At 34.8% G+C, this 26,639-nt stretch overlaps 1 protein-coding gene across 4 annotated transcripts in view; it reads left to right on the top strand.

Annotated features, from left to right (window-relative positions):
• The window catches only part of pde4ba (phosphodiesterase 4B, cAMP-specific a), a 303,391-nt gene that overhangs the window by 176,262 nt on the left and 100,490 nt on the right, over positions 1-26,639 (top strand). Inside the window, exon 1 of one of the 4 annotated variants that reach the window (XM_056460028.1) lies at positions 18,853-19,096. The exons of the other annotated variants lie outside the window; for them this stretch is intronic. Coding sequence (XP_056316003.1) covers positions 19,008-19,096 — 89 coding nt within the window. The 5' untranslated portion in view covers positions 18,853-19,007. Of the gene's footprint in view, positions 1-18,852; positions 19,097-26,639 lie in introns of those variants that run through there. 4 annotated transcript variants of the gene reach the window in all.

The following is a 26,639-nucleotide window of genomic DNA, read 5'->3' as shown; positions in this document are numbered from 1 at the left end:
CTCCCAAAATAATTCCGCAGAAATCCGCAGATTTGGCCCTATTTATGACAGAGACAAAGACTGTTTATGATGTATTCGTTTATGCCAAGTTGTGATAAAGACATCTCAAACATCTTTGGGTTTAAACATCTTTGGGTCATCTTTGGGTTTAAAATGACAAAACTGGGCAAATGACACTAAATGACATTACTTATTCTATTAGGATGGATAGTATGCGAATTGGGATGTAGCAAGAGTCTTTGTCACGACAACATGACATTACCAAGACAACATAACTTCTGTCATAAATCTGTCTTAAACATAAATGTCACAAGGCCTTATAAAGCTTTATTATGTCATGATTATAAAGGTTTGACAGTCTCATGAACACCCCCTTCAAGTAAAGTGTTACCTGAATTTTTTTATGGTCTGGATCCATAGTTGCAAGGGTGGATAATGGTAAAAATGGCCTCTTACACTTTGTGTGGTCACATCTTATCCATTCCTTTTATTTGGGGGCTTTTAAGGACTTTGAAAGCCTACATGCTAGCCTATAAGATGAAAGTGGCTGCAGACTGAAATCAAGGTGGGTGAGGTTTAATTTAGTTCATGCTGGGGAGACTTGGAATGGTGGCCTGAAAGGGTTTTTCACCAGTGTGGCTTAAAATGGGTTTGAAACAAGTGAGAGTCAGCTGTTTTGCTCTTGAAGCGTGCGACCTTTTGCTGCTCTCTCCCATTCACTGTTAACATACTTTCATCGCTCTATTTCATTGATATTCAGCCTGAATGAAAGAGCTGCAGAACTTGAATAGATTCGGTTTGTGGTTGATTTACGGCTTATTTTTAAATATATGCCGTGTAATATAGAAATATACTCTTTTTTCTTTCTCTTTGGCATACAGAGAAATAAATATGTGCTTCTGGATTTTTTTCACAAGCGTACATGCACATATTCCTGTAATGAAATGCTTCAAGGGATAGTTCACTCAAAAAAAAAAAGAAAGCAGAAATGTTTACACGTTCACAACAGTCTGGAGCACGAGCCTCTTGTTAAATAATGAAGTATGAGGGATACAAATTCACACTTGAGCTGACACTATATTTGTTTACACCAAAAAGGAGGACATGTGCATCGTTTTTGCTCATCAAAATGGAACTTGAGCTTATCCTGGTTGCTACAACCTTCAGATAGTTATGATCAAACATTGTCAGCTCATGTGCGACAACCGTCATCATGCGACAGAAAGCTTGCGCATCAGACTGTTGTGAATTCATTCAGGGCCTTTTGCCAAGGCTGTGGATTAAAAGGGATAACGTTGTGAATAATGTTTAGGTTTTGCACAGACTAGTCGTCATGTTTCATATGACATTACTGTATTAGAAGACACTCTATTAATTTGTGAACTTCAGTTGCCACTCATGAAATAAAACCCATAGAAGCGTTTACTAAAATGTGCTTACTAAAATGCCTCCACTGTCTTACAGAGTAAAATGTGAGATTTGTGTATCTAGAGTGGTAGGGATAAACAATATAGCCAAAATTTAAATCACAGTATATTTAGTGATTTTAGTTGATGCCGTGTAATTATGAAATTGATATGAACAGTATTTCAAAAGAATGCCCTGTACAAAAGTCACAAAAAAATAATAGTTAAGTCTATGAAACCTCCTCATACAAAACAGATAAACACATAACTTGTTTACCTTTTATTTATATTTAGAATTCATACAAGCAGGAAATGTGAAATAAGCACAAATAAACCATTAAACAAACAAAAACTTTCAGGATTAAACTATAAAAAAGACTATTTATTCTTGTAGCCTGAAATACAGCGACAAGAACCGAGCAGCAACAACAACATTAACAACAAAACTAATTAATTAATTAAACACAAATAAATAGATAAAGACTAGTTTTTGACTATTTTTTTAAACAATGTGACAAAAATATGACAATATAATACAACACAATTATATTTAAAATATTTCATTTGGAAAGAAAAAAAACAACAACAACAAAACAAAACAAAACAAAACAAAGCTGAGGGGAAAAAGGAAACAAAGAGGCACAGATTGTTTTAATTAGTAACAGGTAAAACAGTATGAAATAATTAAAGACATAAGTAGGCCCTCACGGAATCTGCGCGCACAGAATTCTGCAGATTTTTAGCCCATCGTTGATTCTGTTTATTTACTTGTGTAAATGTGTGTAAATTTATATCTATTCAGTTTTTACATTTATTTCAGTAATATTATTGACTAATATGAAAATATTTATATGATTAATGCACAATATAGTTTGTAAAGTAATATTTTCTGTCTAGTGGATAGAATATATGAGAGACTTGCTTTGTTTGCCAAATAAAGTGAATCTAATTGGATTTGCTTTGTAAACATTTCATAAAAGTTAAAAAGGTATTGTTTTTTATTTAATATATTAAGGTTTTAGTTATGGTACTCCCAAAATCAATCCGCATAAATCCGCAGATTTTTTTGAGCACATTGTAGATTCTGCGCAGAAATAGCAAAAATGTCCGCAGATTCCGTCTGGCCCTAGACATGTATCGAAGTCATGTATAGAAAGCATGCCCCAGATCATTATTTGGCAAAACATCTCTGGAAAGGGGACTACAGGGCAAGTCAGTGTTGAGTTATTTTGTCTTTTACTGTTTTAATTAGTAAATTTGTAAAATCTGAATTTGAATTAAAGTGTATATATATATATATATATATATATATATATATATATATATATATATATATATATATATATATATATATATATATATATATATATATATATATATATATATATATATATATATATATGATTAAGAAAAAAAAACATGCTGCATGAACTTATCTATCCACGTCAAATGCTAAAATGTAAATTGAAATAATTGGAAAAAATTCCATCATGATATACAATATATTGATTAGGGCTGGTACGATGGTATATATCATTACTGCGAAATAAAATGTGTTCTGTAAAAGATTTTTTCAATTCCGTGTATACCGTGAAATGTAAAGAAGTGGACGTGGCCAACTCACATACAACATGCATGAAGCTGAGAAAGATTATGCCAATTGCTTTATATTTTCAACAAGACGTGTTCACTTAGTTTTAATATTTATAACAGGATTATAATTCTGTATAATTTGTATTTTTAAGGGGAAAAACAGTTTAATAGTTCCTTAAAGTGTTTACATGTTTATATTTTCATATTTATTTCTTATTTTCCTGTTACATGGGATATGTCATATATCCCATGAGAAGATGCTACCTGAGAATTGTTTATAAAAAATAAAGTCTGTCCACATAAAACTGTGAAATGTGATATTCAGTGGAATTTGTTTTTCCCCTACAGTCATATTTCGGTAAATATATTTATAAGGTTAAAAATAAAATACCAAATATTAAAATAAGATTAAGTTTCTTTTCTTAAATATTCAAGCTTATCTATTATATAAAGCCCCTTTGTAAATTTTCTAGAATAACTAATTTATAAAACAACTATATTGTGAAAGATATCGTTACCATGAAATACATGTTCTCATACAACAAAACAAAATTTTGATCATACTGCCCAACCTTAATTGATATTGATTTACTCTCCAGCCATATGGATTGGTAAAGCAACAATCTATTCTAGTGCAACAATCATGATTGCAATACTAGGGAACACAGACTGATAAAACGGCTACCTTAAATAGACTGTCGGTTTCATGATGATGGCACATGCAATATAACATTTTCACTATTTTTATTCCAGCCACAGAAAGCTTAGCTATAAAACATACTGTAACTATAGGTCATAGTAAGCTGCTTGCATCAACAACCTATGCAGTGTTTTTTTTCAGTCTCTCTAACTTTGTTTTGTTTCTAATTGATGTATTTTTTTAACCTATTATCGTTTTATCTCAGTGATGATACAGTGATGGTAGCCATAGACTTTTTAGAATGACCAAAGAACCACAATCTCTACTGAAAATCTTTTTAATGTTCTTCTAAAGAAAAAATAAGTAAATCTTTGGATGACCTGAGAGTCTGTAAGTTAACATTAAATATGTATTTTGGAGTGAACAATCCCTTTAAAGATTTACTCTTATGTTTTGTTGGTTCTTGTTCAATGTTTTAATGACAACTAGTGACACAATGTTATACCTTGATGAAAGGTACATGTACCGCATGTAGGTAGATGATATTCACTTACACATATTACCAGCATTTTTTGTGACCCAAAGCGTTGTTCATGCCCAAAGCGATTGAACGAGCCGAGTGAACATGCAAAATCCCTCCCTGACATTAGCATTCTCCAATTTTCCCAAAGGAATATATTTTGAAGAATGCTGATTGCTTGCACCCATTGACGTCCATATTAGGAAAAAAGTACTATGGAAGTCAATGGATCTCAGCAACCAGCATTTTTCTTTTCAAAAATATTTTCTTTTATGTTTAACAGAAGAAAGAAACTCAAAATTTAGTAAGGTAGTAAAAGGTAGTAATCATTGTGAATAATTGTCCTATATAGGGGTTACCCAGGTAATGTGTACTTTCTCTCTTGAGAGAGACCTTTTCTTGTAAGGGGAAAGCGGCTTTTTGTAAGCTACTGATTTGACCGAAGTGTGTGTGGTTTAAAATAGGTTCACACCAAGAATGACAACTATAGTTTTCACACCTGTGACATACTGTTTACTGCATGTAAGTTTTGTCTTCTGGCACTTTAAATGCTCAAGCTTATTAAATCAGGCTTGATTTTTACTGTTTGTCAATGCTTTTATTTTTGATAAGATAAAGAAAAAAACATCTGTCTGTTACCTTTTCAGATTGTGTTAATCCATTTACATTTAGAACAATTTTAGAACTCTCTCTTAATTATTATATGTCCTTGGTATGAATGGATCTTAAGTTATTAAGGTCTTTTTAGATGTAAACCTAAAATTATTTTTTATGGAAATTCAGCACTTATCTCAGAGATGACTGCAAAGCCAGTTTATAAAGTATTGTTCAAGAAAGCTTCTTTGAATGTTTATGGTGGAGAGGAAACTACAATGCATCACACAATGGCATAAAAAACGTCTGAGTTGTTGAAGAGTTGTCATAGGAATGAGATAAATGCGCCGCTTAAACGTGCTTGCATTGTGATTGACAGGATTAGATGAACAAAGCTTTGTTTCAGGGTTCATTTTGGAAGCTCCACACGAGCACACACAGGCAGCTGTCATGCCTGCGTTGAGGATCAGTTTACAGCATGCTTTGTGACAGGGTCATGGAATACTCTACTCGGCACATATCATGTCCAACAACAACTCTGACCCCTCCAACACTGTAATACAAGTGTGCTATGGAAAAATCCTGTTTTATTGTTATAGTATATACAGTACACCTTGAAAGCAGTGATGGTCTCAGTATCTTGTGGTACTGTAAATAACTGACTTGCTTAGTTTTTTTGAGTTTAGAAACCTATGTTTAAATTAACAGTTAAATTAACTGATTTGTGTAGGGACAACATGAAGGCAACATGAAACCCAGCAATTTTGTCGTTTTTTGCAAGTTGTGGACAAACGGTAAACTTTAAAAGTGCGTTATGTAAGTTTTTGACTTATCTGAAGCATATTTTTGTAGGTATTTAAGAAATATGCCAAGTGAACATTCTTATTTATCTGAAAAACAATGCTGAAGTCAGATATTCTGCTTTTAAAAATGTGTTTTCCGTGCCGGAACGCTGTCTTTGTGTTGTTAATGTAACCTCCCCAATGCCGGTTTAGCCAATTATATTTCACTACTCCGGGTTGCCTTGATGGAAAACCGCATATTTCATTCATCAGTCAGAAAGGCTCTGAAAGCATGCGTCCGTGACCGGTGGACAGTAGCAGACTCCAAAATGAGACGCAGATTCAGTTCCACATGAGCTGGTTATTAATTAGCAAATAATAAAAATATTACGAACGTAAACATTAGGTGAGCAGGTTACATTGTAACCGAGTGTCCTAACAACACACTTCATGAGGAGATTTGCAGTGATAAGCAATTTGGCTGTTTGGCATGACAGAAATTTAAATACAGCCATTCAGAAGCACAGAATGTGCCCTCACTCACGAAATGGTAAGGTTTATAATCTATTTAATACATTAAAACCCTCTTTAACATTATTAAATGTACATGCTGAATTAATCATATGTGTTTAATTACTTTAATTACTTAATCACCAATTACTTTACTTTATTTTCATGACCTGAGGTGAACTATCTGCTGCTCCTTTCAGTATATGGCAATAAATGTCATGTAAAATGGCATTTAAACTCGCATTGTTAGCATTTAACACTGAATGAACAAGTGAGGTGTACCTGAGGTTTTTGTTATAGTTGTCTGTTGTTTACCTGTGAAAAATAGAAGCCATTTCTAATATACCAATTCGAGGTGTTGGTTCGGACAAAAGCTCCTTTTAATATGGAAAATATTCCTTCTATCGAGTGCTGTTGCTTTTATTTAGAACACAGTTTAAATCACTTGCTCGTGTCCTCAATCTGGCAACCTGTGCTTGCGTTTGTTTTGATCCAGGAGTGCAATACTTAGTTCAACCCCTGGGTGTCAAATTTACATAATGCACCTTTAAACCCTTTACTTAGTGTGTTGGTCATTGTTTCATTTGCATCATATGAGCTTGACATGTTAAAAGCACATGTAAACACACAACTTTGGAACTTTCATTCATGTAAAATCCATGATCACAAAGGTTAGGGCCATCAAATTATTTGCTTGCTGCTGTGTAGGCAAAAATTGATTAGCTATGAATATTGTTTTTCAGATTTTAATATAATTAAAATAAATAATATAGTAAAAATATATATAACATGCAATATCTTACAATATATAAAATTGAAGACAAATATATTTAAATACAAATCTATAATTTAATTGTTAAATTAATATTTTTATTTATAAAAATATTTTACAATTAAATTATTAATAAATATTTAGAAATGTAAAATTAAAATAGCATTTTATTGTACTTCACTTCATATAAAGCAGGTTAAAAGGTATCATCTTTGTCTGCCTTTGTCATACTCAAACTAAACATTTCTATGAACTCACCAAGGTTCGAAACATTCTCATTTCCGGTTCAGCCACTTTTTGAAATGGACCTGGAATGTAATTCACAGCTCCACACGTCTATATCTCCACTTCCCCATCTCACCTCTAACCTAAGTGAGATTTGAAATCGACTGCATCACAGATTGAACTGATCCCAGTGCTTTAATACAGTCTATTTGCTCAATTATGGAATGCATTACGCATTAAGCAGTAGACACCTGATAGGGCTGCATTACCCATGAAGATAAGAAGCGGTTATGTGTCATTTTCATGATCAGCAGGCTATTATGCAGGTAGCTGCAACTTAAGTGCTATCCTGTGTTTTTGCCAGTCAGATAAGCTTGTACAGAGTGAGTGGTGAAAGCGTGTAGATTGGATCCGCTGGGCTTTCAGAGAGCTGGCTTGACAGTGGGAGTTGGGCCCTTTTGCCTACAACCATTCACTTTCTCTACATGCACCCTTCTGGTTAGAATCACCCCTTACTGCCCTTTACTCTTCCCTCTCACACTCATTCCCATCTGTTCTCTGTTTTCTCACCTTTTACCTTTTCTTAAAGCCTTTATTACTTTTAAGTTTGGCTTACACTTGGTGCTGTTTTTATTGTTCATTTACAATTGTAGCTCGTCAGGCTATACGAATGTGATCCCCATTTCACAGTGGAAGATCTCAGTTGTCATAATGTCATGCTGAATAACAATAAAGATGTATCTGGGGACACACAACACTCATCTTGAGTTTGATGTCATCAGTCCATGACACATTCAGTAACCCGCTCTCTAAAATGATTACTCATAGCAAACACAAGCAATATGTCGCTTTATTTTTTCTTCACAACATCCCTTGATATTAAAATTAAAAAAAAAACATTGGTTTAAACATTTTAACATTCCCTCAGAGTGGTTTTAAGTTGTTACGCTGATTGCATGATCAGATTCAGCACTCTTATTAGTTTGGGTATTATCACTCTATAATTTGGTTATCACTCTTATTAGTTTAGTATTGGTTATTTGTTTGACGGTTTTTGTAAGAGAATCACATTGCAGGAAAGTGTCTGAAATCGTCTTCGACCTCCAAGAATTTTATTTGGGGGGGATTTTTCACATCTGCCAGGTGTGTCGGTGAACATGCCAAGATGTCCTTGCTGCGGAATGTAGCATGATGGCATACACGATCATGTCCAATACCTACAGTAGTGGACATTGTAACACACATGCTACTATGACGGTTTGGTTAAGGGTCGGGTAGATGTAGACATTAATAACTGTGAGTGATGGTTTACACACAATTTAATGAATAATCTTCATTAAATCCACTAAATCCAGTATCCACTAAATATTGGACATGATCCAGTATGTCACAGGTGTCAAACTCAGTTCCTGGAGGGCCACAGCTCTGCACAGTTCCAACCCTAATTAAACACACCTGATCAAACTAATTAAGTCCTTCAGGCTTGTTTGAAACTTACAGGTGATGTTGTGGTCACACTAGAGTTGGTGCTGGTGAAATTCTGTTGTACGGCGCTGCGAAAAGGGGCGGGATTAAACAAGATAATTAGACATTAAAAAAGGAAGCGATTGGTCCATGTTTTAAGTTTCTGTTCAGAGAGGTCACGTTTTGATTTTGTTAAGCGATGTGAATCGATTTCGCAGGTCAGAGTTCACCAAGCTTGAACTTTGCAACGCAGCAAACTGCGACACTTGTCACACAAGCTTGCATTTTCGGTCTGACGCATTCACATGCTAATGAATGGAAGTCTATGGGGAGAAAAGTGCAGTGTGACTGCATCTTAAATATGTTGGAACTTAACTGTGCAGGGCTGCGGCTCTCCAGGAATTGAGTTTGACACCACTGCATTATGTCATTGTGCTACAGGCTGCAGCAAGGATGCACTCGAATATTGTCAAGCAATGATCATAGACCACAGAATTTAGTTGAAGTTTCTGTGAAACTTTTAGTATTTACAAAATTTGTCTCAGATGACGAAATGGTGGTTGAAGTTACACAGTGATCTCAGACAGTTTACCCAAAAATATAAATTCCAACCATGTTTATAAAAAATATGTACCTTGTACACTTATTTAAAACCTGTTTACGTTTTTTTTTTCACCTTGTTGAACACAAAGCAAAATATTTTAAAGATTGTAGAAAACTGGTAAAGTTCCTACTATGGATATCAGTAGTCATGGTTGGAACACAGGCTCATTTGTGGAGAAATGTAGGGGATTGTTCGGTCAATTCAATTCAATTCATGTTTATTTCTATAGTGCTTTTACAATGTAGATCTCATCAAAGCAGCTTAACATAAAAGTTCTAGTAAACTGTAACTGTGTCAGTCCAGTTTTCAGAGTTGAAGTTCAGTTTACCAACATTGCTAAATTATAATATTTTTATATTTCAATTACATTCACGTTTGGAGTAACATTAATAGTTAACTGTACATTAACAGTTCACCCAAAGTGATAATTTACCCAACATTCCACGGGAGATTCTGCTGAACACAAAAGAAGACCTCTGAATGTTGGAAATATCCAGCCCAGGCTCATTATTGATACTTACCCATTTATACATTTCTGGACAGTGCAAAATATGTCCCAGGAGGTACGTTTTTTAACGTTCAGTTACATTTTTTTTTTGGTTTAATTTTAAAGTTTTAATTTTTCAAAAGTCCAAACACTGAAGAGAAAGTCCATCGATGCACAGCTCCACAAGTCCCAAACCACGCAAGCCAGTTGTGACAGTGAAGAGGAACAAACTTTACCAATTGACGAAAGTGAAAGAAATAAAAACCTTAAGAGAAACCAGGCTCAGTTGGGCACAACCAGTTCTCCTCTGGCCCAACTTCTTGTGTGGAGCTGCAGTCTTGGTGTTGTCCATCGTGGAAAACTGCAGGTGTGAGTAGGTCACCAGTCAGTCAGTCGACAGAGCCCTGTAGTGGAACAACGCGAAAACAACAGGCGCGAATGGGACTCCCGAGAGAAATTTGAGATCTGCTAAAGCGTACACAGTGGCCTCTGGTGGATTTGTAAAAACAAAAATTGCAAAAAAAAAAAAAACGTACCTCCTGGGACATATTTTGCACTGTCCAGAAATGTATACATGGGTACGTATCAATAATTGGGCTGCATATTTCCAACATTCAGAGGTCTTCTTTTGTGTTCAGCAGAATCTCCTGTGGAATGTTGGGTAAATTATCACTTTGGGTGAACTGTTAGTGTACAGTTAACTATTAATGTTACTCCAAACGTGTATGTAATTGGAATACAAAAATATTATAATTTAGCAATGTTGGTAATCGAAAAATTCCTCCCACTGGACTTCTGTTATATTATTTTGTCAAATACTGTAACTGTACTGGAACTGTTCAATTACTAGCATGTTTAAGAACGTCATATCTTGTGTTCCACAGAAGAAAGAAAGTCTTGCAAGTAAGCATTAGGGTGAGTGCAGCATGAATGAGTGCAGAATTTTGTCTTTATATCTGCGCTGTCCCTTTAACTCTCTCTCTCTCTCTCTTTCTTTCTCTTTCTTTCTTTCTCTCTCTCTCTCTCTCTCTCTCTCTCTCTCTCACTCACTCACTCTCCTTGGGTGTCCTCTGTCTCACACCTGTCAGGGAACATCTCATCTGTGCAGGAATCAAAGAGAAGCATGAAGTTCCTATTGAACTCGTTAGATTGAATTAGACAGAGCAGGTAAACAGAGGTCTGTGCACTTTGATTAGAGGCAAGAGAGTGAGTGTGTCTCATGATGAATCATTGAAGTATTTCCACTGAGTGACAGGTTTGTGATGTTATGCAGTGATTCAGGGCCAGCAAGACAGTTTGAGACAATAGCTGGATTTACATAGACACAAATAATCCACTTTCATTTGGACTATAGTAGCTTCATCTGAATATTAACCTTGTCAACTGAAATGAATAGGCCAAATCCAGATATACATCCAGACTGCAGAGGTGGTTTAAACCTTTTCTAATCTCATTGACTGGACATGTAAACACGCTGTCTGACTGAAAACTAAAACTGGATATGTTTTGTATGTGCTGTGTTTTAGAAATGAAGTATGGCAAATGGAACAAGATGTACAGCTGAACATAATAGCAATGCTTATTTTAACCTTTGCTAGCGTCTGTGAAATGATGCAGGACAACATTGCTTTGAACTTTCATCCACAGATGTCTTTTTAGTTCACTTGACCGGCCATAGCTGGTGTGATCTTTTTTGATAACTTTACTTTGGCAAGCTGTTTCAGACTCATAGAACAAACTCAAAACGAACTGTGTTGGCCTGATATTACTTGTCCTTTATTTGATCCATGCTTGAAGTTTATGGCAGCCTATATTGTTACAGTAAACGGTCCATGTGGTGTGTGGTTGACGAATAATGTTATTTCATTTACATGTTTCTTACATGGTTGAGAATGGAAACACTATTGGTTAGGCAAATTGGCAGTTACGAAAACGCCATTTTAGATGCAACAGCAGGGAAAAGGGGTTGTAAAATGTGACCATTTGGTTGCAGTTTGGAGCTGTGATTTGCTGAGGCTGTGTATTCATTTCAGTAAAGTTTAGCTTTTTTTTTTTGCACAGGCTGATAGTTTGACTTCATAAACTCTTAATGGATCCTCAGGAGTCAGAGGTGATCATTTTGTTTTGCCTGTATATGTGTTTGACTCTGAACGTGCCTACAGCTGTTCCTTTGTACTTAATATTTCATTAACAATTAATGGTTTTTAAATGCATTTGCACCACTTAGATGGTCTGGGGATGAGTGAAGTACCAGCATTTGTTTCTCATTTTTTTGGGGTGAACTAAATATGAACTAACAAATACACTCACCGGCCACTTTATTAGGTACAGGTGCAACTGTTTGTTAACAGAAATTTCTAATCAGCCAATCACATGGCAGCAACTCACTGTATTTAGGCATGTAGACATGGTCAAGACGATCTGCTGCAGTTCAAACCAAATATCCAGTGAGCAGCAGTTCTGTGGGCGCAAATGCCTTGTTAGAAGAAGAAGACCAGTAGAAGACCACCCCGGATGCCACTCCTTTCAGCTAAGAACAGGAAACTTAGGCTGCAGTTCGCACAGCCTCACCAAAATTGGACAATAGAAGATTTCTCAATTTCTGCTGCGACATTCAGATGGTAGGGTCAGAATTTGGCATCAACAACATGAAAGGATGATTCCATACTGCCTTGCATCAACGGTTCAGGCTGGTCGTGGTGGTGGTGTAATGGTATGGGGCATATTTTCTCGGCACATTTTGGGCCCATTATCACCAATTAAGCATCATGTCAACACAGCCTACCTGAGTATTGTTGCTGACCATGTCCATCCCTTTATGACCCCAGTGTACCCATCTACTTCCAGCAGGATAACGCACCATATCATAAACGCGAATCAACTCAGACTGGTTTCTTGAACATGACAATGATTTCACTACTCGAATGGCCTCTACAGTCACAAGATTTCAATCCAATAGAGCACCTTTGGGATGTGGTGGAACAGGAGATTCACATCATGGATGCGCAGCTGACAAATCTGTAGAAACTACATCTCTGAGGAATATTTCCAGTACTTTGTTGAATCTGTACCATGAAGTATTGAGGCAGTTCTGAAGGCAAAAGGGGGTCCAACCCGGTATTAGTAAGGTGTACCTAATAAAGTGACCGGAGAGTGTATGTTGGCCACAATGCTCCATAACGCAACCATTCCCCCAAATAATGTTGTTTTTTGCTTAGAATGATTCCCAGCCAGTTTTGCTTTCTCACTGCTTTGCAATCGGTGAGATTGGAATATTAATTTAGGTCATACATTATTCAGTCTTTTATGCATCAGTAATGAATCATTTGATAACTCATGTAGGCGTCACGTTGAGGCTCAGATTATCAGAATGCACATACTATAAGGTGCCTCCTTTCACATAATGTGCAAAGGGTTTTTGAAGGGCATTGAATTAATTTAGCAATCTGTGATGCTGGTTTATATGTAGATAAATAGTTTTATTTCATTTAAATCTCACTGTTTTTGGAACCCTAATTCACATTTCTCTTCAACAGTTCCTGTAGAGTCCTTGAGGTGAAAATTATCATCAAGGGTAATTTGAAATCAGTTTATATGTGAGCCACAATGTCAATCTCCAATCAACCTCATCGCATTCAGAGAAGCAGCCATGACTGAATTGACAGAAACTGCTTTTCTGCTGACTTTTCTTTGACTGTAGTGCCGCTCAAGTATCAATGCGTTAATATGAAGGTTAGCTGAAAGTAATGGCCCAGTAGGTTGGCGTCTGCCTCTTCAGTGATTATGGACTCTCTTGGTTCTCTTTTAGATGGTTAGATGGCTTCCTGCTGCTGTTCATAGTCACTGAGGTTTTTCCAATAGATGCCGGTTGTTATTTTTTAGTAATAATTCATTTCAGAGGTGATGAACTAATAAACTAATACTCAGAAGTGCAAACAAACATATTATTCTTTAGATAATATGTGAGAAATGTATAACGTGTAAGGGTAAGGATTTTATGTACTGTATGTTAATTTAATGGTCTTAATTTTATATATATACTGTATATATATATATATATATATATATATATATATATATATATATATATATATATATATTGTATGTAATGTTTGTTTTATTTTCATTTTATTTGTTTAGTACATCAAGTTGTATTTATTAATAAATAAAAAATAATCAATAATGAAGCTATAGCTGTAGCTAAAATATTTTGGAATATTTTATTCATTTATTTATTTTTATTCATTTATTTAGTAGTAGTAGTACATTTTTAAAGTAGTAAAGTTTTGATTTTTGTTACTTAAAATAACTCTGATCATGTTTTTGTTGGATTTCTTTTCATTCATGTTTATTGATGATTGATTAACTCGTTAAAATGAATCATTTGCCCAAAACTGAAAATTTTGTCATCATATATAAAATATATATTGAAGAAAGCTAAAAACTATGACCACTGAATTTCTATAGTATTTGTATTTCTTACGACGGAAGTCAGTAGTTACAGGTTGACAGCTTTCTTCAAAATGTCTTCTTTTGTGTTCAACAGGATAAACAAACTCATAAAAACTGATCTTGATGTAAAGACAATTGAGTATTAGTAGATTGTGAGTAAAATTATAATTTTTTTTTTTTTTTGGGGGGGGGGGGGGTGAATTATCCTTTTAATAATAATTAGCCCCTTCTTCGCACATAATCATTAGAAAAAGTCCAGCAGGAAAAGGTTTTCATTAGATTCCAGCTCAATTGTTCGCAAGGAGTGATTTCCTTTATTTATAAAATGCTGCCATCTTGTGGTTAGTAAAGTATGTTTCTGTCTAAAGTAAGGAAAGGCATATTCTTACATGGTCTATTTCCACCCTGTTCCAATTTTCGTTCACACTACAAATGCATTACCGCTTAACAGCCATGCCTGTTTGCATTATTTAAATGGAACTTTTTTTTTCATTAAAATCAAGCTGTTGACATAAAAAAATACATATCATAATCATTTATTTTTTTAATCACAGCTCCTCAGGATAGTTTACTGAGTGACGTGTATAAACTCTTATTTATTAGGAACCTGTTAGGCCCTTTCATGTTTACATTGTAAGAATTGTCACGAATGATGCTTAATTATGTGGTTATGACAGGCAGTGTTGTGACGTTCTTTTACACTGACTCACTCTACATTCACAGCAGGCTGTTTGACTCAGTCTTTCCGTTGCTCATCATCACCATCCTCATCATCATCTGTGTTTAATCTGCTTTTCTGTCATCTCTTTAATCACACTCTTTGAGTGTTTTGTCTTTTAACAAAGTTCTGTTTAACCTTGATGTGCCTTTTCATTTTCTTTTTTTTTCATGGCTAAGTAAACCTAACTCTTTAATGCAAAAAAGGCATTATTTCATTAAATATACACATTAAATAAGTTGTATACATTTTACAGAGGGGATTTCAGGAATCTTTATTCATTCATTCATTCATTTTCTTTTCGGCTTAGTCCCTTAATTAATCTGGAGTCGTCACAGTGGAATTAGCCGCCAACTTATTCAGCATATGTTTTATGCAGCGGATGCCCTTCCAGCTGCAACCCATCTCTGGGAAACATCCATACACACTCAATCACACACATACTGTACACTACGGACAATTTAGCTTACCCAATTCCCCTATAGCACATATCTTTGGACTGTAGGAGAAACCGGAGCACCCGGAGGAAACCCACGTGAACTGACCTAGCCGGGGCTTGAACCAGCAACCTTCTTGCTATGATGCGATTGTGCTATCCACTGTGCCAGTGACGCCCCTCAGGAATCTTTTTTTCCCCATAATTTGGCTATTAACTATAAATTAACTATTGTAAACAGATATTTAAGAATAAAACATAACTGTAGAATAAAATGTTTATAATCAAGTAAATTTTGCTTGGTTAAAACACAGAATAAAACTGTAAGTTTTGCTGAGGTTTTAAAATGATGCATTGGGTTTGTGTAAATCACAATGTAAATCTAGAGGCACAAACTACTAAAGTGTAACAAAATAATCACTTAAAAGTGTTTAGACAATTATTCAATAAATTTTCTAAATTTAAAGCCAAAAATAAGCCAAAATATTTCGCCTTCAGTGTCTTGCTTAAAATAGAAATACTGCCCAGTCTACCAGCCTATAATTAGCACTCTTTTCATTTCCATTCATATGTATGTGAGTGAAACACAAGACCAGAAAAGCAAGCTTGTGCAGTTAAGCGTTCCACTGCATACCAGAGATTACATTTGATAACCCCTGACCTGTGAAAAGCACAGATATTTAACCAATGAACGTCACACACTGACCTCTCGAAAAAATCCCAGATATCATTATATATACAGTCAAGTACACACAGTACATATATATATATATATATATATATATATATATATATATATATATATATATATATATATATATATATATATATATATATATTGGAATTTAATGTAATGAATCTATTATATTTGTTAATTTATTAATAAATATATATATATATATATATATATATATATATATATATATATATATATATATATAAATTAATAATTTATAATATTATATTTTAGTTCATTTTTAATACATTTATTTAGGCATTACATTAATTTGTTTATCTACATCTATCTATCTATCTATCTATCTATCTATCTATCTATCTATCTATCTATCTATCTATCTATCTATCTATCTATCTATCTATCTATCTATCTATCTATCTATCTATCTATCTATCTATCTATCTATCTATCTATCTATACAGCAATCCAAATTTAAATTATAGTAGTTATGTGTAAATATGCAGTGTTGAAATAAAGAAATGCATGAGTGAAGTGCAGATGTCAGTTGTCATTTATTGCACTTGATTGATTGATGCATTTTTTCAAGGTTTTGGTTACTGATGTCCAGTGTTTTGCAGTAAGTGCAATGGAAATGGGATGGTCCTGAACAGTGTTGAGAGGTCTGCAGTCTCTGATGGTCCATTTAGTAATAGTATGCGTTTGCTTTGCTTTGCATTTTTTTTTTCCTTTTTTTTTTGCTGGCTGATGTAGACTGACATTTTACTAACTTCTGCAAAAATATGTTTGTTTGTTTTTTTTTTTGTTTGTTTTTGTTTGTTGTGGTGTATCTGTTTTTCTTTTTTATTTGTATCTTTTTTGTAGTATGGGTATTGGAACATTAAAGCACTCGTTTAAATATTAGGAGTGTGTGTATGTGTGTGCACGTCAGTTTTAATGCTTTGTTGAAACATGCATGAAATGGTCATTACAGTTCAGAGTCTTTTTACAGTTCTTCTAAAGAGTCACGACTTGAGGCATTCAGAAAGACATCAGTTTGAGTAATGACCCTTCCGGAATGAAATCCCACTCCATGTCTTCTGTTTGTGTCTGCAGAAGTTGAAACTTCTCATGTGTTCAAACATTCCGACTCCTCATTTTTGAGCTCCGTCCCAGGTTTCATGAGCAGCCATGTTCACTCTTTGACAGGCTGTATCTACACTGTATAAAATTACTAAATAAAAAAATAAAACACGTACAACTAAAAGTACAGTTGTGTTAATGAATTTAGGCATTATGATTCTAATGAACTATAAAAATATTGGTTAATATTGCTAAATATTCTTTTTAAGATGTGCTTATGATTACATTTGGCAGTTTTTCTGCCAGGGCGTCATAGTGACGCAGTGGGTAGCACAATCACCTCACAGCAAGAAGGTCATTGCTAGGACATAAGCTATTGATAATGTAGGAAACATCAGAGAATTGCACATAATCAATTGGATAGATGTATGCAAGCATTTGGAACTTGTTTAAAGGAATGAGAAACTGCTCTTCTAATGTGCACAAGTGACACAATGATTTGAAGATTGAACAGATAGTTTTGAGAATTTCAATTCTGATCTGTGAAATGTACCAAAGGGACTGAATAACTTTAAGTAATACTTAAAAATATATTTTATGCTTTTCGCACGTCTTCATCTTGTAAATTAAAGAGTTAAATAGTTAAAAAACACAATTTATGGAAATAAATAAGTAAATGAATAAAACCTTTTTTTTTTTGTAATTATCAGAATTTTTTTTTTTTTTGTATTGAGTGTTAAATAGTACAATTTCAAAAAACATGATTGCTGAAAATTTTTTTAAATGGTGTTTATTTGTTTTTGCCATTGATCTCTTCATACAGTTTATGGCACTGGTTAATATATCAATAGTTTTTGCTGTTGTTTTTACCTTTCTATCAGTGTGTGTTTTTCTATAGTTTAAGCATTAAAGGAATAGTTCCCCAAAACTGAAAACTCTGCCATCATTTATTCACTGATCCCTTGTCACAAACCTGTTTCAGTTTCTTTTTTTCTGTTGAACACAAAATAAGGTATTTTAAAAACTGTTAGAAACCTGTAACCATTGACTTCTATATTTAATTTTAAAACTATGGAATTAAGTGGTTACTGGTTTCTTTCCTTTTTCAAAATATCTTCTTTTGTGTTAAAAAAAATAAAACATTGGAACCACTACTGAGTAAATAGTGAGTAAATTGGTTTTGATTAGTTTTTTGTTTGTATTAAGTGTCAATTACAGATCACAGATGTCACTACAAACAGAGGCGGAAAAAGGGGGTATGCAGTATATGCGTCGCATAGGGGCGCCACACATGGGGGGGCGCCATTGTGCCAAAACGATTTTCGAAATTATCCTTATTAAAAGTTTCAAATAACAAAAATAAATAAATTTGTTTTGTTAGAAATGTTTTATTTGCATTTTATGCGAGTATAATATTGTATTTTATTAAATAAAAAATTATACCATGAGTTGCATACGTTGGCACACACGTTTTAATTCAAAATCATTTAACACAATAACATGCAGTCACACAGCCAAGTTTAAAGTGCTCATGTAGACGTAACTGTTTAGATTTTTTATCAAAATAAACTGTCAAATCATACATGCAGTCCAATTTGAACTTGAACCCGCATACCCCTCAGTAAATGTGTAGTTGCGCCCCTGACTACAAATCATTACTGAAATAAAAAAAAAGGGGTTTCATTTCTAAAGTTTGGTCACCCTATTTATTTAGACTTTCGTGTTCTCTCTGAAACCCTACTCCATGCCTCCAGTGTGCGTGTCTGCTGCACATGAAACTTCTCAAGCATTCAGACATTCCGTCTCCTGGTCTGTGAGCTCCGCCCCGGGTTTCAGCAGCAGCCGCTAGAGAGCTGAGCTGAACTGAGCAGAGCAGAGTTAAAGTTGAGTTGAGCTGACTCTGAGTTTGAGTTGTAGCGCAGCTGGACTTCAAAAGGAAGTGTGTGTGGTGAAGTTGAGCGCTGTGGGAGGGCACTGAGTGTTAGGGAGTCATGCAGGAGAGACGCTACTAGAGCCAGTTTAGCGCTGTGTGCTTTTTTTGGGCCATGCTCCGCAGATCGCCCAGCCACAGAGGCAGAGTTCACTTTGACTTCAGTGAGGAGGTGGTGAAGAAGCTGCACACCTCCAGCGTAAGGTTAGCGCTAACCTCCTCTTTCTCTCTCTCTCTCTCTCTCTCGCTCTCTCTCTGTCTGTTAGTCTGTTTTTTTTAAACTACCCTAGGTGCTACTTTGCATATGGGCTACTACTTGGTCATCTCTCCGCCTGTTGACGTCACATTTCTGTGCTTTTCTGTCACACAGCGATCAGGTGTCATCTCCTGTTGCTTGTGTGTTGTCTTAAAGCAGATCTCCATCTACAGTATCACTTTTTTTCTCTTGTATTCCCTTTTCTTTTGAGTTCGTTGTGATGAGAAGTTGTTGCTCAAGCTGTTGTCAGTGTGTTTGTAAGTAAACTGAGAGCTGTGTTTATGCAAGAGTCGACATGTTCACAGCTGTTGTACTTTTTCCATCAGTGTGTGTGTGTGTGTGTGTGTGTGTGTGTGTGTGTGTGTGTAATGGATTGTGCAAATAAAATAGTAAAAATTAGGTGACCTCTTGTGAGATATTTTATTCTATATTATTTTTGTGGAGTAATTCTTGCCTTATTTCTTTTACCTTTATTATATTTTTGGGACTTTTTTTGTTCTTTCCATGTTTTGGTGCTCATCATATTTTTACACCTTTATTTATTACATTCTTTATAGTTTAATGATTTACTGACTCATGCAGTCGTATTTAGTGCACGTAATTCAAAATATGCACACAATTCAAAATAAACAGGACATAATAATCGGTACTGCTCAAAATATTCATAATTACAGCTTTTATTCAGCATAGACTCATAAAATGTATCAAAAGTGTCAATACGGACATTTTAATGTTACAAAATGAATAATTTATTATTTTATTTTACTTCCGATTCATTAAAGAATCCTTAATTTTGTAAACTTTACACAAAATTCAACAATTAGAAATTAAAACTTTTTATTCAATTTTTAAAAAGTTGATAAGACACGTTTCATGCTGTGTTTATGTCAAAGTTGATGTAAACATTCACAGCTGTTCTATGTCTTCTGTCAGGTTAGTGTGTGTGTGCGTGCGTGTGTGTGTGGAATCTTGTGGAATACAGCACATGCTCCTCGTGCTCCTGACACCAGCTGATACATTCACCTCTACTGTAATTTCACACCTGAGACCTTTTCTTGCTTTACTTTGCCTGCGTAAAGATCACCACACAGCTGTAACTCAATCCTTAAAACAAAATAATCCTACAAGTTACATAAAGTGAAAATGTTTGACCCAAATTGAGAGGAAGACTGACTGTCAGTAGCCTAATTTATTTAATTTTCTATCGTTATCTGACACTTTCTCTCTCAAATTATATTTGTTTGTTTAATAATCTGATCATTTGTTTCCTCATTCATTCATTTATTTGTTCCCTTCATTTTCTTATGTTCAGGGTTTTTTTTTAACTTTTAATAATTTTCCCCTTTTTTCAGAATTCCCAGCTATTTTATTTTATTTTATTTTATTTTATTTTAGTCATCCCTTAGTTATTTATTTAGTTAGTTAGTTAGTTAGTTAGTTAGTTAGTTAGTTAGTTAGCTAGAACATTTTTCAGCTTCAATATATTTTTAAAGTGCTCGGTATGAATATATGAACAATGTTGCCCATTTATCTACTTTGCTTATTTACTTATTTTACTTGCTAACTTCATTTAATCTTTTTTTGTCACTCTCAAGGTTCAAACTTTGAATCATTTCTGCTTTTAACCCGCTCTGTTTTGTCCAGCGTGTGTGAGTGCACTGTTTCTCCAGTTCTGAATATGCCTTGTGTCGGTGAGTTTATATCTCTAATTGACATGCACATGAATGAATGAGTTTGTGAACATCTGTGTTTACACACAGCCAGCTCTGACGTCCGCCAGGGTGTGTTAAGGTCTCCCATGACTCCAAATGCCAACAAAGATAATCTCCACGTTGGGTGGATTTGTGCTAAAAGGCATACATGTGTGGCTTGAGCTCTGTGAGATATTTGTGTTTTGCCTTCTACACATTTATGTTGCCTTGAAAGCGCATGTGGCTCGGGTTGAGTTGGTGACTCAGAAAAGTTATTTGTGAATGCGGAGATATTTAATTGGCTTGCATAATTAAATTACCTTTCTCATTCCACAATACAGTACAGAACTGAAGTTTAATTCATAATATGTGTTATGCAACATCATTCATTTTTTTCATCTGTACTGTTTGAGTACACAGTATTTTTGACTTTATAAGTATCATTAAACAATTGTTTCAAATGGTAATACAGTAGTCAACATTTGAAGTGGTTCAAGACCTTGCACCAAAGTTGTCCTAAAACTAACTAGCACTCAGCAGTCTTGTCTTAGGACAATTTTCAAATGTTGTCTACTATATAGATTGTGTATATACTGTACTATTAAAAACAGTACGGTTCAAATGTTTTTAAGGATATTTGGCTTTAATTCAGCATGCACACATAAAATTAATCTAAAATGACAGTAAACACATGTATAATGATACTGTGATAAAATATTTCTTATTAATTAATAAATCCTCAAAAATTATACATTGCACAAAAGAAAAACTGATACAAAGTTGATAATAACAAGATCTGCTTTTGGAACACCAAACTATATGCATTATGCCTCATTCACACTGCCTGTTGATCTGGGTGCTGATCTGCTGAAAACTCAGGTTTGTGTGGGTCTACAGCACGGAGAATACAACCGGCCTCTGCAGGAGCTGAGAGTGGATCACGTGAGCTCTGCTAGTGCTCCTTTTGGCTGTCGCACATGAAAGTCGCTCATCATTTGCATAAAGTTGAAGGATTCTCAACTTTTTTGCGTTGCTCGACGCCCACCTGGTCACCAACCATAGATATATACACTTGATATTGCATACGGACCCTTATCAAGCGTCAATAGTGCCGCCACATTTGTACAGTGCTCCCAAGACAAATGTCATTTAACCACACTTGTCAACCGCAAAGCCAATGTGAAAATGCTGGACTTTAGCTCTGTATACGGGTGTAGTAACAAGCAAACAAAGAAAACAAAGCACAAAGGCAGAACATTTCATTGGTAAGATTTCGTTTTGTACGTTTTTGTATGTTATGAACTTTTGTGCTAAACAAGTATTGATGATTATACAGTCACTGCACTGACCACAAGGCAAAGTAGCACCAACTCGCACAAAAATACTAGGCTTATGCTAGTTTTGTTGAATAAAATAAGCAAACAATGAAAATGAAATATGACAACAAGATGCTGCGGTGCCAGAAACTTGTATTATTATCGGCTAAGTGAAGGAGTCGTTCAGTCGTTTTGTGATTAATTCACAAACGAATCGCTCCCTCTGTTAGAATGAGATGTGAAAGCAGGAGAGGAGGTGTGTTTCAGGACACTGTATAAGTTACATCAAATTTAACAGGAAGGGAGATAATACTTTCCATGCACACAAAGACATGCTCTTTGTTTGTAATGCCTGTGTGGTCACTTATTTATCAATGTAGAAAAGTGATGTAAAATTATAATTTCCGTAATTAAAAAAAAAAATATATATATATATTTTTATAAATTAAGGAAACTCCTGATCAAAGATATTTGTAAATATGTGTATGTATATCTGGCTCTGGATGGCCAGTCCTCCACCGCACCTTGGTCTCACATTCATTTCAAAGGAGCGCTACCCTGTACTAAAATGGCGGCTCTATTGACGCATTCCTTCCAATAGACAACAATAGCGTAGGCGATATCCAATGTAAATATCTATAGTCGCCAACGGTTGCTCTCACTCACAAAGATGGAAGTTGCTCTCTTTCCATTGAAACGATTGTTGCTTTGCCACTGCGAGTCGCTCGTAGTGTGAATGAGGCTTTAGCTTGCATATACAGCATATTATAGATAACAATATTCATTTAAAAAAAATTGTTTTCTTGAGCAAAAGCATACAAACAATACTAATAAATCTTACTGACCTCAATCTACTGAATGGTGTACAACCATTTTTAGATCTGCTAGAGACAGTTAAAATAAATGTACAGTGTATATAATGTAATATTTAAAACATGGTATTTAATGAATTATAGTTTACTTTATCTGGCCCTTAAAATGTCTTTCTTTGATTTTGTATTTAGCTGTTTCAGTTTTCAATTAAAATAGTTTCGTGCGTGTTCTACTGTAGATGCCCATTTACATAACATCAGCATTTTGAGTACCAGGAAGTTATGCCGTTCTCATCTAAATATAAACTGAATAAACTTTCCGTTTATTTTATTGCATCGTTGTTGTGAAAACTTACCCTTATAAACCTCCAAGAACACAAGATATTCCATAAGGGTCCAAAAAATGTGCTGCATGAAGCCACATTTGATAAACATTGTTATATTTATTAATGTCATGCCTTTAGCGTCATGTCTGTGTGGTTAGGGATCTGAAAACACTGTCTGTTTGCTTCATTTGTTTTTTTTCTTCTTCTTTGTAATGTTGACACTGGGACCAGGGAGTTAAACAAGGCGCCAGCCTTTACTCCAGAGGTTGTTTCTCCTGCGATTAGTCTACTAAAGTTGGCAGAAACAAACATTTGCTTGCATACCAGCTGATTCCTTCAAAACAACTGCATCATTTAAAATGATCCCCAGAGCAGGGCATCTATTAGTTGCAATATCTGTCATGGAAAATACAGCATTTTTTCAGCCTTTCAGTGCCATTTAAAGTAGGGTGCACAGCCTTGAATATTCTCACAGGCTGGTTCGTGCCGTACAAACTTCCCTTTTCTGTCTTTTTGTGTTTCTGATGCCAAATAAGATTCCAGTGTAACTTAGAATCTCTTTCCTGTCAACAGACATGGGACTAAATCCAGCATTACAAAACATCAATGATGTCTGATCGTTTAGTAATTTAATTGCTCATTTATTACAGCAAAGTTAGTTTGGTAATTTTGTGAGTGAGTTCTACTGTGTCACAGAGGAACTGAAAATATATGTGAAACACAGAGACCTTTATGATTTGAAACCCACTGTAATGTTTTCGTGTTTTAAAAAAATGGACCATTGTTAGAGTTACAGTTCTTACACTCAAAGCAATAGTTCATTCGAGAATAAGGATTTGCTGTAAATCTTCTCACTCTGGCCATCCAGGATGTATTCAAAAAACAGTCAAATCAAAATTAAAATACGTAACTCTCAGTGATATATTTAAGCATGTTTACACCTCAACGATGTAGCCAAAAACGGGTTTTACAGAAATGTTCACGATTGCATGCCAATGTTTGATGTCATGATCCATTGTCCACATTAACACATCTGTCAAAATGACCAGAAATGTTGCATTATGTATGCCAGGTTAGTCTTTGCCACTGTCACCTTGTTAGTAAACATTACTTTTAAGGAAATATAAGATGCGTCTCAGGTTGTTAATTGGGATTTGAAGTAAATACTCACTTTTCTGATGAAGCATTAGCAGACCCTTGAGCAATAACAGCACTACCTTGTACTCCACCATTGTTATGTATTTGTTTGTGCTTGCCTTTAATATATACCTCACTAAATGTGTACTATTTATTCACATGACATCATTACTTTCAAAGACTCTGGTTTTCAAGTGTTTTACATGACACGACAATGGCAGCATTTTCAAAAATCTTAGGAAACCATTTTCTAAATGCTAAAATAGGGAATGAAGTTTAGTAGTTTGAAAATAAGTTTTAAATAAGTCGTTTGAATAGTCATTTTCTGAGTGTAAACGTCTTTAAGCTACCATTGGTCTGTGACTATTGCGCAATCGGTGGGTGTGTCCTGAAGCTCCGCCTTCTCTGACATGCTTCGTATCCATGCAGTTTAGAGTAAGACAAGAGAAAAACATCCAGCACAACAACACTAAGGCAGCAACAAGACTAAACTGGAGGGTCGAATAGTAGAGCTGTACAGATTTATCTGCACATGTACAATCACTCGCTGATACATTTTAAAGACTCAGAATCACACACCGGACAATAAGCATAAGCACATTGTGCCACATCTAAACATTCCGTTCGTTCTAAACATTGTTCCATTCAGTGTCTGTCTGCAGCACCTAGAAAGCAATTTGGTGTGTCATGATGGCACTTCTCTGTGGATAATGCCATTTGCCTTATATGAAACTGTTCTTCTCTCACAGCTGACATTAGCCCCTTTCACACAGTGATACCGGTAAATATCTGGAAAATTTCCAGAACGACTTTACCGGTAAATTCAAAAAAGCGCTAATCACACAAGCGAGGACGTTACGGAATTTTTTCAGAAAAAACCATTCACACATCCATTCCAAAATACCGGTAAATTCTGACATCATTAAGCAGAAATGACCTCTAAACGGCAGGGCTTGTATTTGTAAACATTTGACTACATTACAAACTCTGTGGATGGATCAGTGTTGTGAACAACTTTGATGAAAGCATAAAGAAAAACTTTCTCATGTCGAGATGTTCATAATATGTGTGTGCGCTGGCGCTCACCAGCTGCTTTACCTGCACACGCGTCTGAGCTTAAAGGTAAACAAACAACTGCTTATCATAAGCATTTTATCGATAATTATTTACACAGTTGGCATTAAGAAGGAACATAGAAATGTTATCTGATTAACATCTAGCAGCTAAATGTGTCTGGGAAAACATTCACAGGCTTTTATTCTTGCAAACTTGAGTGTTTTAATTGTCTAAAGTCGACGTCTTACGTCTGCGCGATCTAGATATGAACACGCTCTTTCCGGCAATCTTCCTTCTGTGTTCACACAATTCCGGCAAATTTCCGGTGATGTTACAACTTCTCTCCGGAAAATAGCCAGAACGAATTTACCGGTATTTTCAAAAAGGGCCTGTTCACACATACAGACCTTTCCGGAAAAGGTTTGTATGTGTGAAAGGGGCTATTGTTGTTGTGTTTAGAAGTTCACTCAAGTAGTGAGACACATACTACAACCACAACTGCTGCTGTGTCAAAAGGTTCGAAAACAGTTTACCGTCACTTAGCCTTTTCAAACTTCTTTTGGGCCTCAAACTATGAAGAAAAAAATAACTTTGTTTAAAGTACAGTATACCTAATACTATATATATATATATATATATATATATATATATATATATATATATATAATATTTAATTATATATATATAAGTTTTAGTAGTTTTTACCATTTATTTTATTTTAACTTTACTTTTATTACCAAGAAATATATTCCATATTTAGGCATTATATCACATTTAGGTGAAATGTTATTATCAAAAATGTCAAGCTTGACATCAGAGTTGATTATGTTCATCCAGTGAAACATAAAAACCACTGTTGACCTAAAGCTAAGATCAAACATTTTTCTGTGGTTATCTCTTTTTTTGACTGGTAATAATTACGCAGATAATTTCTATATATGAAGTAAATATGTCTGTGCAAGCAAATCGAATATTAGAGAACACATTTGGGGCTCTTTGCCAAGTCTGTGTATTAAACGTAAACGTTTCATAAGATAATAATGAATATTTTCAAGAGTCACCAGTACTAATTTATAAGTGTCTGTATTTGTTGTGCTGGTAGTCATTGACTTCATGAATCAACAAGGGACAGTTTAAACTGAAAGTCTTTTTT

This window comes from Danio aesculapii, chromosome 6, assembly GCF_903798145.1.
Source record: "Danio aesculapii chromosome 6, fDanAes4.1, whole genome shotgun sequence".
Classification (NCBI taxonomy): Eukaryota; Metazoa; Chordata; class Actinopteri; order Cypriniformes; family Danionidae; genus Danio; species Danio aesculapii.
The sequence above is the reverse complement of the archived record's forward strand: the minus strand, read 5'-3'. Positions and strand labels throughout refer to the sequence as shown.